At 37.5% G+C, this 18,798-nt stretch overlaps 1 protein-coding gene across 20 annotated transcripts in view; it reads right to left on the reverse strand.

Annotated features, from left to right (window-relative positions):
• SOX5 (SRY-box transcription factor 5) overlaps positions 1-18,798 on the reverse strand; it is a 607,966-nt gene that overhangs the window by 72,936 nt on the left and 516,232 nt on the right. For all 20 annotated transcript variants that reach the window (XM_079305083.1, XM_079305080.1, XM_079305086.1 and 17 more), the window contains one exon: positions 12,040-12,125. In XM_079305083.1, coding sequence (XP_079161209.1) covers positions 12,040-12,125 — 86 coding nt within the window. The remainder of the gene's footprint in view (positions 1-12,039; positions 12,126-18,798) is intronic.

Below are 18,798 nucleotides of genomic sequence, written 5' to 3' on the forward strand. Positions count from 1 at the left end.
ATTTGGTTCCCTTAACGAAATAAATATGCTGCTGTATTCTACAGTAATGGCCTAAAACACTTTAATAACATTATCACAAGCTGTACTGTTTTGGTGTATTTACAGAGAACACACTGTTATAAATCATAAAGACTGTTTTGAATCATGGAAAGGGAAAGAAAGAGTAGAGGACTTGTTGCCAGGTGCAATTTTCACACTACAGCACAGGGACAGCAGTAACCTGAAGAGTTAACACTTCACCTTCAGAAGGGCAGACAGTCACTGGTGTTGCTGCCCAGGTGTGCTGAGGAACAACCAGCCTTCCCCAACCCTGTCTCTACAGGAGACACACAGGAATGACACTCTTTTGGACCCCTGAGCACATTTGATGGGGGCACAAGTACCACCCCTCATGGCTCCCCACATCTCTGAAGGATTAACCTCACCCCCTTGAGCATAAACTGGCAGCCTCAGGCCCCTTTGGGAGAAAAAGATATTGTACCTATAGGAAGGAGCTGAAAAAAGCCACTCCACAGAAGTCCCTGAAGACAATTTGACTACCTCAATACAGCACAAACAGATTGCCCCTGTCAGTGGCTGCTGGTGTAGCATGTGGCACAGCTGTGGTTCCTAAAACAAAGTACAGCTTGCAATACAGCAAGAAGCCTCTGCTGCAATGCAGATTTTAAATAGAGAGACAAATACCTCCAAACAGCAAGACACAGAGGTGCAGATGTGGAAAACACTTTTGAAAATCTCATTTTCTACTACCATTTAAAACTTTCTTACTGCTTTCCTATTGTATTGATAATCATAGGATACTTGTTTCTAAGCTTCCCTCAGCTTAAAAACCATTTTTCTTTCTTGCATACATGCCTTTTCTTTTGCTTTTCAGTTCCATTTCTGTGTTTGCCCATTAAAGAAAGACAACTCACACCACAGCTTTTGGACAACCCAATTCCCTGTAATTCCAGAGTCTATCAACCTTCAAGATAGATGACTTAACAAACTTACAGCATATTTCCAGGCAGGTAACTCATCTGTGATGTGACCAGTCTCTATGGCTAAGGTTTAAGAAATGTAAATCCAGTGGCCTGCAGTACTTTTCTCCTTAGTTATCCAATGAATGAAACAGAAACAGAGCACTGGTAAAAATGGCAAATAAATAAGGCAGTTATGTGAAGTGAATGGGTTACTCAGAGGCCAGTCTAGGAATCAGACTCCAATGATTAGAGCTCATACAGATTGCAAAATTTAAAAACTAGTCTTGAGGACTACTAGGAGCTACAGGTACTGTTGCCTTCGAATTTTCTTGTTTAAATTGATCTTACAAAATTCACTAGAGCTGAAAGCATTAAGTATCTCTGAAAAGAGAAAAGGTATTTGAGGAAACTGACCCTATGTATTGGGGGATAAAATTGCACTTCGACTTAACTTCAGGAACAAGCTTATGCTATCCAGGCACCACAGAATAATTAAGTTTAACACTGTGAAAGCTAGATCGACAGATACTAGGTATCTTTTACTGAGAAAAGTTCAACTGATGACTTTGGAAAGAAAAACAGAACAAGCCTCCTCACCTCAACAGTTTGTTGTCTAATGCTTTGATCTACAGTCTACAGTAATTAGCTGTGCCTAATATTAGCCCCCATTCTTTAAAGGGTGATTAAATATCCTGGCTGCTAACAGTTAAACCTGGCAAGGAATCAGACTTAATAAAATAAAGGGTAAGAGTTCAGAAACTTCTAAAGGTTTGCACTGCTCTTGCCATAAGCAATTTATATCACAGGCCAGTGATGCACTCCTTGTGCACACATTTACTATTCTGTTTGTTTATTTCTATCCTGTTCTGCCTTGTCAATTGGAAATTATCTAAACTTTGGACAAAAAAGAATGGTCATAAAATAGACTGTAGTAAGAAATAAGACATAAATCAACATTCTTACACATTCATATATTACACCAATCTTCATCTAACCATAGCAAACCATGTCATCTGATCTAGGCACAACAGAGAAAGCAAGACTTCAAAAGAGAATTCCTTGTGCCATGTTTTAGGATGAATAATTGAAGCAATTTGATCAGTGGAGATGAAGAAGTAAGTATGTATTAGTAAGTACTAAGTTTGTGTAGGTTTGTCAGTGTTTCTCCCTGTTGTTATTTGCAGCATTGTTCCACAAGCACTGGAGTGCATGCACATCAGTGATCTGTAGTTTTCCTGTGTGTTTGTCATGATGTTCTGCTGGAGAACTGTGAATACACACTATTGGCAGAGTTCAGCATGAAAACAATGAACTCCAGAAATACCCAGAAAAAGTTCCTAGTCTGAGTAGCTTTCATGTTTTACAGGAGCCCCATAACGCCCTAGTTTGTGGTTTCAGAGTGAGGTCCCCCACTCATGGAGCCAACCAAGCTCCATTCAGTGTGGCTCCATCTCCCCTCCTCCCGCCGGACAGTTTGCTCAGGATTATACAATCTGATCTACATGATTATATAATCTTCTTTTCAGCAGCATTCCTCTGAAAAGAGCAAACAACATAATAGGAAAACCAGTAGCATTAGCCAACTGTTTCAAAACCCAGTGTCTGGAACGTGCAAAGGACACAAAGTAGTCGGGAGGGGGGGAAGTATTTTTGGTTCTGTTACCAGATTTTTCATACAGACCTTTCCCAGGAGCAGTAATTCCCAGTGAATGTAAGCCATGAAACAATGTGAAACACAAACATCTCATAGATTTGAACTGTTGCCAGTATAGGAAGAGAAGCTTCTCAAGTTATGTACAAGGGTTGTTATTTACTTCTTTTACAACAGTTACTTTGAGGCAATGTAAGAATTCTCAGATGGTTTTCTCCCTCCTGGCTTAAAACACTGCCAGGCAGGTGCTGCTATTTTGACACTGGTTTTGTCTTGCAGCTGGTTGAACTCACAGCTTTGACATAACAATTTCAATGATCTGAAGTATTGGTTCTATCGCACAGAAGTATAAACAAAGTCCTAGCTGATACAGATTCCTCCTCTCCTTGTCTCTTCTTTCAAACACTTCAGACTTTGTCTTAGGACTCTGTATAAGTAAAGACTGTCATAATCCAATCTGCAAGCAGGCTCTTCTGCTGGCTGCTAAAACTACTTACGATGTCAGTTACTTCAGCAATATTCATCTAAAATTAATGCCTTATAAATAATCAAGGAGTAATCTGCTTCCGTCTGTCAGGCTAACCCCAAAAAGAAACAAGTGTAACATTTTTACAAGAGAAGAAATTAAGGATGACCTGACCCCACAAGCACGCTTGCCAGACAGTTACACACTCTTCCCTGCATGACCTATTTTTCCCTGCTCCCACCATGGAGATGTTTCAAACAAATAGCCAGTCATTTAGGCTGCTTGAAACACAGAGGGTTGCCACCCAAGTCAGTTTGGCATCTTAATGGCTTTGTCAGGTTTCCAAAAGTTTTTAGTGACTTGTTATCCCTTCTGAAGTTGAAATAGAGCTCTATTTAACTAGTACATGAAGGTCAATGTTAAATGTTTCGCTTTCCCAAAAATTAGGATACTGGGTATGGATGATGGCCGAACATTTTATTGGATATTACAGCGTGTGAACGGCCCATATGAAAAGCATACTGAGTACACAGACGGCTTTTTAGTTAAAACACGAAGGTAGGGAATAACTTAGAGCTAAAAAAATCTTAACTTAGGGCTTAAGTGTTCCTATAGCATAAGTTCCAATGCTGCCATACTTCCAACCTGCTTTTGAAAGCTGCTCAAAACTACTCTGTAATAAATTCCTATAAGATTCAGAGAACATCTGTTTCTATTACTAGAATCAGATCCTGTACCAGTTATCAAGATTCCCATCAGCTGTAGTATGGACAACTAAACACCTGTGGGTTTTCATCTTTCCCATTTGAGAACCCCACAACTTTCTTAGCAGAGACAAAGACCAATGTATCATGATAGAACAGTCTACCTAAAACAGGTTAATTTCTCTGAGACACCTTTTAGATCCATTAAAAGGATTCATGGTCCCATAGCAGAAAGTCACTGAATTATACAATGATACATGGTCAGTACAAGAAAAAGGCAGAGAGTATGGGTATCTTGTGATAATTCACGAGAAGAGAAATCTTGTGGCAGAGAAGGACAAAGCAAAATAGAAACAACATAAGTGATGAGGTGAAAGAAAAATAGGATAAATATGTGCATACGGAAAGGATGCATATATGCAAAGGATTTACTGTCCTCAGTATATGTAAAGAGATAATAATATGAAGCTGAAGGCTGGTGTACAAGAAATAACACAGAAAAGATATGGTGTTTCCATTGTCCAAATGGAACCCAGGAGGTGGGGGAAGGAGGTGCAATAGCTAGATAAGCATCTTACAACAGGTTCCTTTTCTTTCTTGAAAACTGCTGGACTCTGACTCTGGCCCAAGTGAGCCCAGGAATGTCAGAGAGAATGCTGGCTGCACTTTTTCCAGGCTGTTTGCATATGTTTCTTAGTATACAGAATGTCTCTATGTAATTGAATTGTTGTTTTTGCCTCTGTTAATACATATGCAAATGAGTCACTCCTGCAGCTGTGCTGTATTAATCATATGTGTGCTTCTGTCTGTCTGCCCTGCAGACTCAGGGTTGGAGGGAAGGGGAAAGAGGGAATTCAGCCTCTTTAACCTAGAGGAAAACTCACTCATGCAGACAGATGTCTGCTTGCAATCAGCAGGCCTGAGTTATAAGTGGAAGGCAGACAGGCTGGTCATTTTTCAGTCTTTTTTCATTTTTCATAGATGTGGATGGAATCTGAAAGTTATGCAGGAAGGACTGTTAATCTAGATAAAATGAGTATGCTACCACTGCTAATTCTTTCCCCTGGAGAGGGGAGAGAGTTTTAATTTGACAACCCACAGAGTGGCCATGATATTGCTTGACCATGTGTGTTTACTGCCTGTAAATGCCCACTGTGTGTGCACTCAGATATTCACACTGCCCAATAAAACACATAGCATTTCTATGTAGTCTGCTGTAATCACTGTTGTTCCTAAATTGACTGGATTCTGATAAAATGATATGATCAAGCTTTTAATTCAAATAAATTTTAATAGAATATATTGAGTTTACCCATAACATTGTGTAAGATTCTAAGGATAAGAAAGGCCTATTCAAATGCCAACTACAAAACATATTTACCCACCAAGAACAGGATTTATTTGAGTTGTGTTCTGTGGTTCATGCTTTTACACATTGTATCACAATCTCTAGTTCTCAGAAGGTATACAAAAAGTGAGGAGTAACTGTATCCTGGTGTTGCAAGGCTTGCTTTTGAGTTAGTTGAGAAAAAATTTTCCATCTAAAAATGTAGGGATTTTTCAGAGATGCTCTTGGCAACCAGCAGCCTCTCACCCCACACTTTACTTTTATAGCTTAATGACTATCAGACTGAGACTTCATAAAAAAATCCAAGAAATCTTGGAAAGATAAAATTTTTCAAAGACAACTTACCCCACAACAACATAGAGATGGCTAGATGGTCGTAGCTTCTTTCACTTGAAGAGTTGGCCCCACATTTTTCTAGCTAAAGGACCTTGATCTTTACTGATCTCTTTTGAAATAGCCGTCTTGGTTACCCATGTGCAGCACAGGTGGCAAATATGTAGTGGCCAACACATTCACTTACAAAGACAGAAAGAAGTGGTGGACAGAAGTAGGGAATATAGAATCACCACAATGCAACAATTAAAAAAATGATTTTAAAGGGCACCCAACAAAAAATGTTGCTTTATTACTCTATTATTTTTGTTATTTGTGATGGCCATAAGAAGCAGTACAGTCATACACTGAGCTAATGGCAGATGGACGTCTGCCATATTTTGGTTATGCTAATGTCACTTTTCATGTACTTGGTTATTTTTTTTCCTCAGATGTGTGTGTGCTCATAGTGAAAATCTAATTCTACCTTTTTTTTTTTTTTTATAATACTTAAGTGGAGTGCAAGAGCATTATAATATTGTAATTAAACTGTGTCCTAATGATTCATTCCCTACAAATGAAGTCAGAGTCCAATTAATGAGAACAGGTAAAGTAAAAAAACAAAGAGGGAAAAGACACTGACTCTCACTATTGAAGCCAGCTTAAATAGTATTTAAAGGAAGACACTGCCCAGCAAATAGAAGAAATAATCTTGCTAAGAAACAGTTCACTCTGCTGTAAGCAAAGAACTGGTGGTTATAGTAATATCCCAAAGAGGTCATGAATGCAGACTGCAGAATAAATGAATAATGGATAAAGTATTGCCATCTCTTGGCTACATTCTGTGGAGACAATAGTGGGACGCTAGACTTTCCTTCTGCAGAAATAATTCATGTGTCTTTGCAGCTCTGGCAACTCGAGTCCCCAAAACAAGCAAAGAATAAAGTTTTCAATATTCAGATGTATCACTACAGTGTTTGTACAGCTTTTTCAGAATCAAATCCTTCACAGATTCGAGGCATTGCAACACTGGAAGGTCAACTGTTTAATCTAGCAAAACTGGTTATATCTAGAGATTATAGCAAAAAGTCAGAAAGAGATATGCAAAAACCCCACCCCCAGTTATTGCATGTGCTTGACAATTAATGCATGACAATATGGTAATATCTATTCAAGAGGAAAGGGAAATTCTGTCCTCAGCAATATTTAAAATGAAACTTAAAGAGATACTTCAGAGAAGTATTAGAGATATGTAGCTTATCCCTGCAATGGTTAAGAAACCAAAAGAACGCTGGTATGTAAGGATAAAAAAAGGTATTTGGCTGAGAAGGCTTTTTACTTTTACTTCATGCTTTACTTATGTTTCATAGGCAACAGAAGTTTTATGGAATAGTGGTATGATCACTGGAACACTCTGCCTCCTGATCAGTAACTGCACACTTGTTAAAGTGCTCTATACTGTCCAATGCTTATGGATCCTTAAGATACCTAGAAGCAAGGTTTTCCAAAGGAAAATTTGTACTGAGTTGACACCAAAATAACAGCAGGATGAACAAACTCCAAACTGGCTTAATTTTTCCCAAAGTCTAATCTCTTACATCAGTGCATGCTTGAGGCCTGAATATTTCCAGTTTTTAAAATTCCATTTAAATTCAGTCCTTGGTATGCATCTTACCACACAACTAAGAGAATAGGTTTGTGGTAAGAAAAAATAGTTGACCCAAGTAATTAATATAGGAAGTAGAGATTAAAAAACTTGGCCAGACTGTTTAAGGTCTAAATATGCTCATCTTCTTTATACAAATAGTCAGAGAATACAGGACTCTTTTAATGACCAGTGTTCAGAACTGAGACCCAGCTAAAATGCTTTCATACTTAGACACTGACGGGAGGTTCTCTTGATTCATACAGTGACAGATTTGGACATCATGTTGAACACAACCACAAATAATTATGAAGTCCTGCTTCATGCTAAGATGAAGAGAGAAGAAAGCTTGAATGCTGGCACTTCAAACTTTTTGGGGTGTTTTTTTCCAAGAGCAGATGTTTGCAGGAAGTCTGTATTACATCAGACTGCTATACTGTTTTGACAGGACACAAAATGTCTATACAGTAAGACTGACTACACAGGCAGCTGTCATTATTCATGCAGCATTATATTTCGATGGATTTATGGGTATATACAGCATTTATGTTACTGCCAATTAATCAGTTGTTGCCACTATCTGGTTATCAACCAAGCAATCTGGGAAATCTGAACTATTCGCACTCCCAATGGTGCGGATTCCTCTCAGTTTTCACACTGTATGATAAGTTACTTTGTTTCCTAATGCTCAGAAACTACTCATAAAATACTTTTTATCAGAAAAGAACATTTCAGATACGTTTTTTTAAAGAATTTTCTCAGACTTATGAAAACATCTATTTTATACTTAGCTATGCCCAAGATGACTGGTACCAGAATAAACCCTTCCAGTTTAGTTTTATGCAAAACTTGTTACACCACATCTATGTTTACAGCTTTGAATGCTAATCTTCAAGACAGAGGAACTCAATTTCCTCATTTGCTGAATCACATAGGAAAACATCATGTTCATAAAAGGCATACAACAGTACTTTTAGGTCTTTAGCCTTATTCAGTAAAACACAGTGACAATTTATGTTCAGGTTTTTTCTCATTTGTTTGAAACATAATCGTCATGCTGCACCACTCCTGAAGAAAAAGACCAGATGATGTTTAAAAGGGGAAAAAATTGATGAAAGAAACCCATGTGCTTACCCAGTGGGATTTCACCGCAGCAATGTTCAGGACCGAATTTTCTCAGTAACAGAGGAAAGCTAAAACCACTTCCCCCTTCGCCCCCCCAAATGGCTTTTTTATCATTAAAAGGGGGAATGAGTGAATACACGGGGCTGATAGACAACACTTCATCAGAGAACAAGTACAAGTTTGCACCGTATTAGTTCCAGCTTTTCCAACATGGCCCCATCCATCTACTTCCTTTACATTATCTAACAATATAAGTTTTAGCTTCCATTCCTCTTGAGTCATTAGTCCCGCTGTGGGTGCTGGAAATCAAGGCAATCCCTCATGCCTAATTGTGGCAAATATCAGATGACAGAATCTGTACCCCTCAGTGGGTGAGTGGGGACTCAAAGGTGGGGAGAGAAACTGAGGACTTCGGATTACAAAGCTGTTACTGCAAATCAACAGGGCATTTCAAAATGAGAGATTACATTTTCACTGACAAACAGTTTCTTCGCCACAGAAAAACAATCAGGTGCTAGTTCTTCTTCTCTAAATACAGTGTGCATTTCATTTACAAAAATAAAAATTCAATTTTCATAACCCGGGATAAAAAAAGTACTTCCTGTTGATCTCATAATACACTACTAAAGCCATGACCTTACTTAAAATTCTCTAGTGAAATAACAAAGACATGTTTATTGTTGAATAAACAAACAAGAAAAATTCCTTGGCTTTGTCTTCACTGAGATAATGTTGTGTATTAAATTTTACTGGGAGCAACAAACTGAGCATTGTGTCAGGTCCTTTGATCTCCCCTGTTTTAAGTACACAAAATCTGAAAGATGAGTGCTAGGGAGGATAGAGAAAGAAGAAAAGATGAAACATTCCACTTTTCTGACCTCTTACTGTCTGATGACCAGATGGGTGTGTAGGGAACATCACAATTATAAGTAATGCAGGGGAATGTCTGAAGTAAGAAGAGTTCCTCCTTGAAAGAGACTGCAAAGCCATTTAAAGGTGGGTTTGGACTAAAAACATCATGAATCTTTCTTTATAACTCAACAAAGTCATCATCAAGCTAAACTGGATTTGAACAAAGTTTGGAAGGCACAGTCTTTCTAGTCTCACAACTAAGTTGAGGTCCATTTATGCTAGCATAGGTGAGCATCCATTTTGAGTCCTATATGATAAAACCTTCCCAGGAGCAAATCTAGCCTGACTCTTTCAAATAGCACCAGAAGTTAAGAGGCATGTCCAATTTCTATCAGGTAGATTGCAATGATAGCTAAAAATCACTGTTAAGATGTGAAGAAAAGTCAGCTTCAGTTTATTTCTAGCATATACCTGCCCTTGGAGATCAGATCTGAAAAATTTATGAGTCTACTAAGTTAGTAATTTGAGCCTTTCTCACTGACTGGCTGCCAAACTCTCCCTCTAATTCCAGACACATAGCAAAACAACACAGGTGAATTTGGTCAATATTTTCATTTTAATGTTCTCTGCACAGAAACAAGAGGCCTTTGAGGTTCTCAGCTCTTCCATAACCTAAAGTCATCTTAAGATACTTACGACTGCAGTCACTTTTGCACAAGGCCATTTCATCAAGAAAAGTGTTATGGTGATATTTTAATCAGGATACCTCAGTTTACACCACGCATAGACACAGCCCAAATCTGGTTCTGGAATGAAAGGAAACCACCCTACCGTCTTACTGGAGCACTGATGCATTGTTTTAAGACTAGTCTGAATGATTGCAAAAATGAGAATTAGAATCATACTGCTGTTTTCACATTGCTAGATAGCTCCATGTTTGTTTTTCCTTTTCCCCCACCCTCTTTCTTCCATATGTCTGTTCTTGTGTGTTTGGCTATTGTATGCACTTTATCAATACTGACGTTATGCCTCAAAATTCATTTCAGATTGACGACTTATATGTCTCCCATGATTCTCAAGCCGCCTACAGTTTTAGTAATTCAGAGAATAATAAAATAACACACAGACAATGTAGCTTTTCATACTAAGGCACAATAGGAATGAATGTATTAACCTCTGTGGTGCATGGAATGTGTCAGCTTACACACTGGCAGCTATTTCTGTGAAACTCAGCTAACTTCCGCTGGCTGTGTTAAAATAAAATAAAATAAAAAAATCCCCAGAACTATGTCCCACGCTCTAGTACGCTGGCCAAACAACTGAAATATCTGATGTCTACTTCATACTGATGTGGGCCAAACTGAGCTGGCTAATTCATTTCACACATCCCAGTTACAAATGCTGAGCCTTTCCAAGCAGGTATAAAGCTCTGCTGTTCCACGTGACTTGGCAAATAATAAAGAGCAGGGAGATGAATTTTCAATGGAGAGATTGGGGCTTTTTATGTTTCTAGAAAAGAGTAGGCTCTTTTCTAGGCAATCCAGAAAATTTTCTGAAGTAGGCAATTCAGACTTTGCAGAATTAGAGATGATTTGGACCTTGACTTCCTCTCAGTCCCAAATATTACTCGGCTTCATCCTACCAGGCAAGCATACACAACAGGTAGCAAAATTCACACAGTGGCAACAGACATCACATTTGCTTAATTCCAATTACTTGACAAAGGTTGTGTAAAGGGCTGATCAGGAATATCCAAAGACTTGCTATCATTAAGACCCATGCACACCCTAATGCCTCCAAAATCCAGAATACTGACAGTCTGAATCAGATACATCTGGCTAGCAGGTCAACTGTAGCTGAAAAAAAATCAAACTCTTTAGCATCTTTCCATCTGTTTTCTAATTGTCATTGTTAAATTAGTATAATCACTAATTATCTGCAATACAGCAGTGCCTAAAATGCTCTGGATACCACAAAACACAGTAGGAGGGGCCAGTTATTGCTCTGACTAAAAGGAAATAATCATGTTTACAACTTCTAAGCAGTTTAGAAGTGCTTGTCAGGACAGAACTTTTCTGCCTGACAATCCATTTTCTTTTGGTATTTTACAGCCTTCATGAGAACGAGCTAATGGAAAAGTGTCCTGGTTTCAGAAGGAATAGCACTGGCTTTCTTCTTAGTAGCTGGTAGTGGTGTGCTTTTGATTTAGGATGAGAATAATGTTTGATAACACACAAATGTTTTGGCTGTTCCTAAGTAGCCCTCACCCTAAATCAAGGATTTCTCAAGTTTCCCATGCTCTGTCTGTGAGAAGCTGCACAAAAACACTGGGAGGCAGCAAGGCTAGGATAGCTGACCTGAACTGGCCAAAGGAATATTCCATACCAGAGAACATCATGTTCAGTTTATAAACTGGGGACACTTACTCAGGAGGGGTCAACCACTGCCTGGGGACAGGCTGGGCACTGGTTAGCAGGTGGAAAGCAGTTGTTTTCTTGGGTTTTATTCTTCTCTCTTTTTCATTATAATTGTTGCTATTACTATTATTGTATTTTTCTTTATATCAATAATGAAACTGTTCTTATCTCAATCCATAGGTTTTACCTTGTATTTTCCAATTCTCTTACTCACACCACTTTTTGGGAAGTTAATGAATGGCTGTGTAGTACTGAGTTGTTATCTGAGGTTAAACCACATCAATAAAAAAAGCAAATGTACTGCTACAAGGAAATTCAAAGTACAAACCTAAAAGTAGTTAAATTGACAACAGAAACACAAAAACGTAGCAAAAACTTCCAGCAAGGTAAAAGGAAAAATGTGTTATCATTTGATGACTCTCTTGCTTCAGATGCAAATTTTATGTGAAAAGAACAGCCCAAAAACCCCTGTTAATTGCATTGTATTCCAAAAGAAGAGAAAACTGGTTTTCATATTTACTTAACCTTTGTCTCCTCTGCATTGTGCTGGGACTTACCTGCAGCTGGAGTGGGCCTAAGCCTGGTGTTGCTGCGGCAGCAGCTGCCATGGTAGTTGGGATCAGCTGAACAGGGTAGGGGTCACCTAAGTAAGAGAATAATAGAGGCGTCAGCACCTTTTATCTACTCTCCACCTGCAAATTAAAGTCCTGCATTCACTCTTTCCAAAAGCCTTCTTTTGTGTGCCTTGTTGAGGCCTAATGAAAAGCTCTATTGTGCAGCCTTTTACTAACAGTCTTTTCACAATTCTGGCTGAAGGAGGAATGTGAATAAAAGGCACAAGCAATTAAGGCGGAAACCTCATCCTTTTTCATGATGTATTTAGGGAAATGGAAAAAAAAAAGTGCACATTGATCAGAAGGCTGCAATTCAATAAAAAGGAAAGAAAGAAGATGGGGGTGGAGGAGAAGAAAAGGAAAACAGTACAACCTTGATAAGATCACAGCATTAGAAGGAAACAAATTTACAAGCTTGTCCAAAATATGAAGTTAACTAAACTCTTCTCACTGTTAGTAAACTGAGCCTCACGCAGAGCAGAAATGGTACTCAACTGACTACTGTTTTCTTCCAGGCAAGAAAAAAAAAGTCTCACTTTAGTGGCAGGGTTAGATCCTACAACAGGAAAAAGCAAGTGAAGCTAAGGAAATCAGATACAAGCCTTTGAAAGCCCCGCACCAACTCCACAACTTCAGATTCAATTTTGCTTCTGAAGGAAAACTACTTCAGTTTTAGTAAGAACTGCATTGTGCTCAATGAGATAAATGGAGCCAGTACAGGTTTTAAGAAAAATGCAGGCATTTATGAAGGAAAATTACCTGAAATGACAAAAATTGAGATGGAGACTGGCATGTTTTAATGGTATGGAGAGCTGACTTTTGGTCACTTCTAATCCATCTGACTTGTTAAAATAAACTTCATACTACCCCATCCACAAAACTATTAAGAAAACTAGAAAAAATAGTAAGAAATGTTACACATATTATATTGCTTCTTCAAGTGATAAAATGTTTTAACACTTTCCACCAAACTAAGCATTTCTGTATATCCCTGTGTTCTGGTGGCATGCCTGATTTCTGTAGAACAAAAGCAGCCACTGGAAATAAGACTATGGAAAAAGCAGAACACTCTATCAGGAAAATCTACCTAAATGTTGCTGTTTCACTAAAAAGGTAGACTAAAACTTTTTCCAGTTATTGTGCTTTTTTGAATGAACTGGGCAAAAAAATAAAAGAGAGTTGAGGAGGTAATGCAGGGTGCTCTGTACAATCATTAATAGCTATTTCTGAATCAAAGTTTCAAATGTTATCAAGCCTTAAGAGTTACAGAAAATGGAAAACAAAGGAAAATAAATCAATCTATTTTTTTTTTAAATGTTAGAAATAGGCTGTGTTGGTGTACACACATTCAGGTAAGTTGCTAATGTTTATTTTCCCCTTTGATAATGTAACCTTCTTTAGACCTTTTCATTCAATGATTTTGATCTCCTCCTGTTAAGAATTATATACCACAACTTCTAGTAATGGAGGACCAGCAGAAACTGAACTGGTAAAGCATCTTAACATGTATTTAACATAAATAACTGTGCATGTTTGTATTTAAGAACATCAATTAATGCTTTGTTGACTGAAGCCTCACAGTCTTTCAAGGCTAACCAGCCAATCAATTCAAACCAAAAATGTCCACCCAAGCATCCCCATTTCCAAGTGTCTTTGCACCAGTTTCAGGCCACAACATTTCTATTTACTTATTTGTCAATGGGCAACAGATTTCCTGACATGCTTGGGTTTCTTTTTCTTCCCCAGAGAATGCCATTGTTTTATATTTTCCAATTCTATTTTGCTTTCTGAGGCACCCACCTTCCTTTCCTACCATGAACTGAATCAAAAACTTTTCTGGCCTGATGTTTTCTATTTTGTGACCTAAGCAGTGGGCCTTACACATGCAAAGCCACAGAGAAAAAGGAAAACTGCTCAGAGAGTCAGGAACAAGGGCGTTTAGCTGCTTCCACAGCATCATTCCAAAAGTCTATCTTAAAGAAGACATTCTGATCAAAAGAAGGCCATGAAAGAAAATAACATTTTTAATTTTTCAACTGTAAAAAAAAAAAAAAAAAAAGAGAGAAAAGTTTCTCAGTATAATGCTGATTCTTCCAGTTCATTAAATTTCTACTTTTGAATGATTTGTATTGAAACACATATATGAAAAGATCAGCCTCCTTGCACTCTCCCACATTTCTCTCCACATATATTTATAAGCCTCAGTCCATCATGCGAATTCATAAATTCCACTATTCCCACCAATAACCGAGTGGAACAGCCAAGATTAAAATCCACAGACCAAAAAAAACTTCTTCAGACACTTCAGACCCAGGGAAGGTTTTGGGACCCTATCCATGAAGACGCCAAGCACCCACATATTAACATCACACAGTGCAGGAGCAACTGCCAGCCCTCAAAATATTAAAGATCTCGGGTCTTATCTGATATACATTTTTTGCTGTTACTCTAGAACATATTACATCTTTCTACTATCCTTAAAATTCTTCCCATATCAGACTGAATTTCTTGACTAAGCTGTTTTAGCTAATTCTGAAATCTGGGAAATGCATAACTATTTCAATACATCTTTAGTAAATACCTTATTTTTAGATCTAAGAAGTAGCTACATTTTCCCCCCAAGCTCTAGGAATATTTCAGGAATGTGAGACAAGGCATACAGTTCTTAGAAATAGGCATTTCCCAATCCATTCACAAGTCTGTACCTCTAAAAACACCAATAAAATCTCAAACTACCATATAACATTTTCATGTAAAAAGTTTGTTATTAATTGAATGCATGCAGGCAGGAGCATCTTTCAGCTACCAAAAGAAACATTTTGTGTAGTCGTTTCATGTTCCAAGCTACCTCTCTTGTCATGTGTGGACTTTTTGTACAAACAAAGCATCAGAGAATTTTATAGTTGTTTTTCTTTAGTAGGCCATATGGTAAAAATTATTTCATTAGCTGATGTATTATTGCCTAATATATAATTATTTTCCAGTTAGCTGGGGACATCACTTTAAAGAGCAGAATTATTCAAGACTGGCTACACAAAGAGAACACAGGATTTATGTGCTGGCAATGCAGCAGCTAAAGAAGGGAAGGGGAAATGTTATCCTGGGGGATCTGAGGGGGAATATTAGAGGTGTTAGTGCCCACTGTGGGCAATGCCAGTGGATCAGGGCAGAACACAAGGCTGAATCCTCAAATCTGTGCCAATACTTTATTTCTCTATCCTTCTTCTGGTCCATCTTCCACAAACATACCCAGAACCTCTTTCCTGATAATTTATGCACTGCAACTTCTTTCAATTTCAAATCACACCTTCATCCTTGCCCAAAATAATCTTCCAAGGTCTTGCTTACAAGATGATTTTTCATGAAGTACATTCACTTTCAAACCACTCTTTCTATGAACTCTCCTATGATCCTCCACTGAAAACACTTTTCTGCAAAAGTTAATTTGTGGTACAGAGCCAAGTGGACATCCTGTCCCAACACACAAAATAACAGCCCTGTGTTTACGAACTTGATTTTCAACTGACTGGCTACCAACTCATAAGTATGAAATTATTCCATACTTGTGGAAATACAACAATGGCTCCTAAACATTTTATATGTTTTGTGAAATTTTATCAAAGGAGATTTTTTAAGTTAAAAACATTAAGACTTAAAAAAAAAACAAAAAAAACCCATAAGAGTTAACATTATGTCTGTTGTACCATTCATCAAAACTCTTAAGATGTTTTTTGTTTTCCTTTTTCTGTCACTTATCTCATTTATTTTCCTTCATGGTGTAATCCCCTCTAGTGTCTTGTCTTGTCTTCTGACAGGCTGCAAGCTCTTCAGAGCAGGCACAATTGTCTTACTTGCTACATAAATCAAGTTGCATGCTACTGTTAAATTATAATGTTTTGACAGGATTTTAAAGTTGAACCTGATTATATGAAACAATAGAACACTGATTTTTTTTCCTGAAATTTTCTTCTCTTAAAAAGATGATACCAGAAGAGAAGTAGGGCATTTATTTCTCATTATTTTTAAAAAAACTCATTTTTTTTTCCTACCTATCCTTCAGGGACAGCAAATGAAAAAAGTTGGAGATCATGGAAGAAGAGAAAAGCAAACAGTGTAAAGAATAAGAAGAGTATGAAACAAAATCTAAATCTTAAATTGTAATTTCCAAGACCAGATTGCTAAACTAAATTCCATGAAAAATACCAAAATAACCATTTTCTTACAATACATTCTATTGAATGAAAAGGAATTCTAATTCTCTTCCCCACATTTTTGACAAATTCTACAAAAACCCACAATCATTTATTACTTCTTTATTTCAGTTTATCACTTAAGTGTATTTAAAATTAATAATCACAGCTGATGGTCAACTGACAGGTAAGGCACTGCATCTCTTCTCCCCACTCATTTATTCTCAACTTCATTTTCCTTTCATTTTCTTGGTGTGGTGGTGGAAAAAAGTAATGGGAGGCTGTGAGAGACATGAGCAGTGTTCCCTGGATTCTGCCTCTAGGGATTACAAATTTAGTAAGAAAAAGAGTGTGAACAAGATACCACCAGTGGCTTCCAAAAAGAAATCAGAACTGATTGTCTCTGAGGATAGCTCAGGACAGTATTGGCCGAGATATTAGTCTGTTTTATGTTTTAGGGAAACAATTCAGTCTGCAGTAGGGATAGGTTTGGAGGGATCTAAAAGCAGCTTTTCAATCTCTACAAGGTGATCTTGTAAACCAGGCTCCTTCTGGTGGGCTTTGCTTAGAGGATAAGAGCCAATGGACAAAAAGTGAATCAGGAGAGGATCAGCTTTACCCCACAAGACAGCCAGATGTTGAAACAAGCTGTCCAAACACTCTTGCAAGTCTCAACTGAATAAAGCCCTGAGTAATCTGATGCTATCTCCTTGATTACCCTGCATGAAGCAAGAGGTTGAACTGCAACCCTTCTGAGATCCCTTCCAACCAGAATAATCCTATGATTTCAGGATACACATTTTAAAATGTTTTTTTCTATATCAGTTGAATAAATTACACCTATTCAAAAAATCCAGCTTCCAAGGAAAACCAAAGTATTTCCATGAATATAATGAATTTTAAAAAATCATTACTTAATTTTGTTGCCCAGCTATGAATAATTGTGAAGTAACACCAGACATCTTTCATGACCTAGAAATTGAGCTGAAACTACCAGCTTGTATTTACAGGTCCCCATTGTTTTGCTTGTCGGCTTTGTTTTTATTAGAATTATTAGGAGAAACCACACAGAGATTGGGGACTATGAAATTCTTTCATTTAGAAGCAGTCTTTAGTTGTGTTTTATATTTTACAGCCTTGCTTCCATTAATTTCATCTGCAACCTTACAGAACCATCACAATCTCATGGATGCTGAGAGCAAAAGTTGTTACCAAAAGTTCCTCCTTGCTGTTTCTCTCCACAGTGCTATTGCTCTTTCCTTATCCTGGGAGGAACATGAGGATTTAGTCATATGCTCATTCTTTTTCAAGGCATAAACAGTATCCCGGGAAGATAACTAGCATCTTTATAAAGAAGGTACAGTCTGTGGTCTTCACAGCACATGGTTTCTATTTTTGACATTCTGATAAAAACAGCAATGTCAATAGCTTTTTCTTGTGATTTGTGATTATCAATGACCTGCATGTCAGCTGACACACTTAAATCAGAAATTAGCACTAAAGTCTCTTTAGAAGACAGAAACATGGATAGTGAGCACGAGTAAAATTATAAGACAATCCACATGGATCCTCCATCAAACGATGAAACATATGACTGACTGAAAAACAGACACACACCAGCAATTTTCCCCGAGGAAGTTTATGGTATTTAACTTCTAAAATTAATTTTATTGTATTATGTGAGGAACCAATTAAATGAGAGCTTCATTTTCATCAGACATCAGAATAATTGTTCAGAACATAGATGAATGGTAAATTCAGCACATTTTAATTTTATTAGGCTTGACTTGTTCATCTTGCATATTTTGCCAATTTTAAGAGGCAATTACATAATTCATCTAACTTTCTGTGAATTATTTTATTTAGAACACTTCCAACAATAAGCTGATATGCAAAATATATATCGTATATTCAGATTCCCCCCTCCCACCAATTGGATATGGTTGAAATAGTGATTAAAAGTGCTTTCAAAAAAACCTCATATTGATGACATCTGACTGCAAACACAATATGATTTGTTACAACTAATTATCCACAGGAGACAGGACAAATGGGCAAAGAAAAAAAATTCTTGTTTCCAAAATTGGCCATATTACCATAAAAATAACACAGGTATCAGCAAACAAAAGGCTGTCCAGAAGCTTTCCTGAGAATTTTCCAATAATCAGGAAAATGTACTTGGGGTAAATCCCATTTCTGGAAATACAGACTTGTCAACTATCGTTTCCTGAGAAAAGAAAACAAATCCCAAAAATCTCCAAATCATTCAATTTCTTGCACACCTCAGTTTAGAAAACAAGGTGCATTGTTCTTCATCTCCTACAGAAGAAACTGTGTGGAATTCAGCAGCTTCAATCATCCCGAAAAGCCTCAGGACTGACAGAACATACCACACTGCTTTAGGTGCAAGTCAACATTTTCTTTCTCTTTTAACATGATGATCAAATGTTTTAAGAAGCACTGGAGTGCAGTTTCCTAAATTAATCATCATTAATGATGAGGAAAGACCCAT

Source organism: Erithacus rubecula (assembly GCF_903797595.1).
Source record: "Erithacus rubecula genome assembly, chromosome: 4".
Taxonomy (NCBI): Eukaryota; Metazoa; Chordata; class Aves; order Passeriformes; family Muscicapidae; genus Erithacus; species Erithacus rubecula.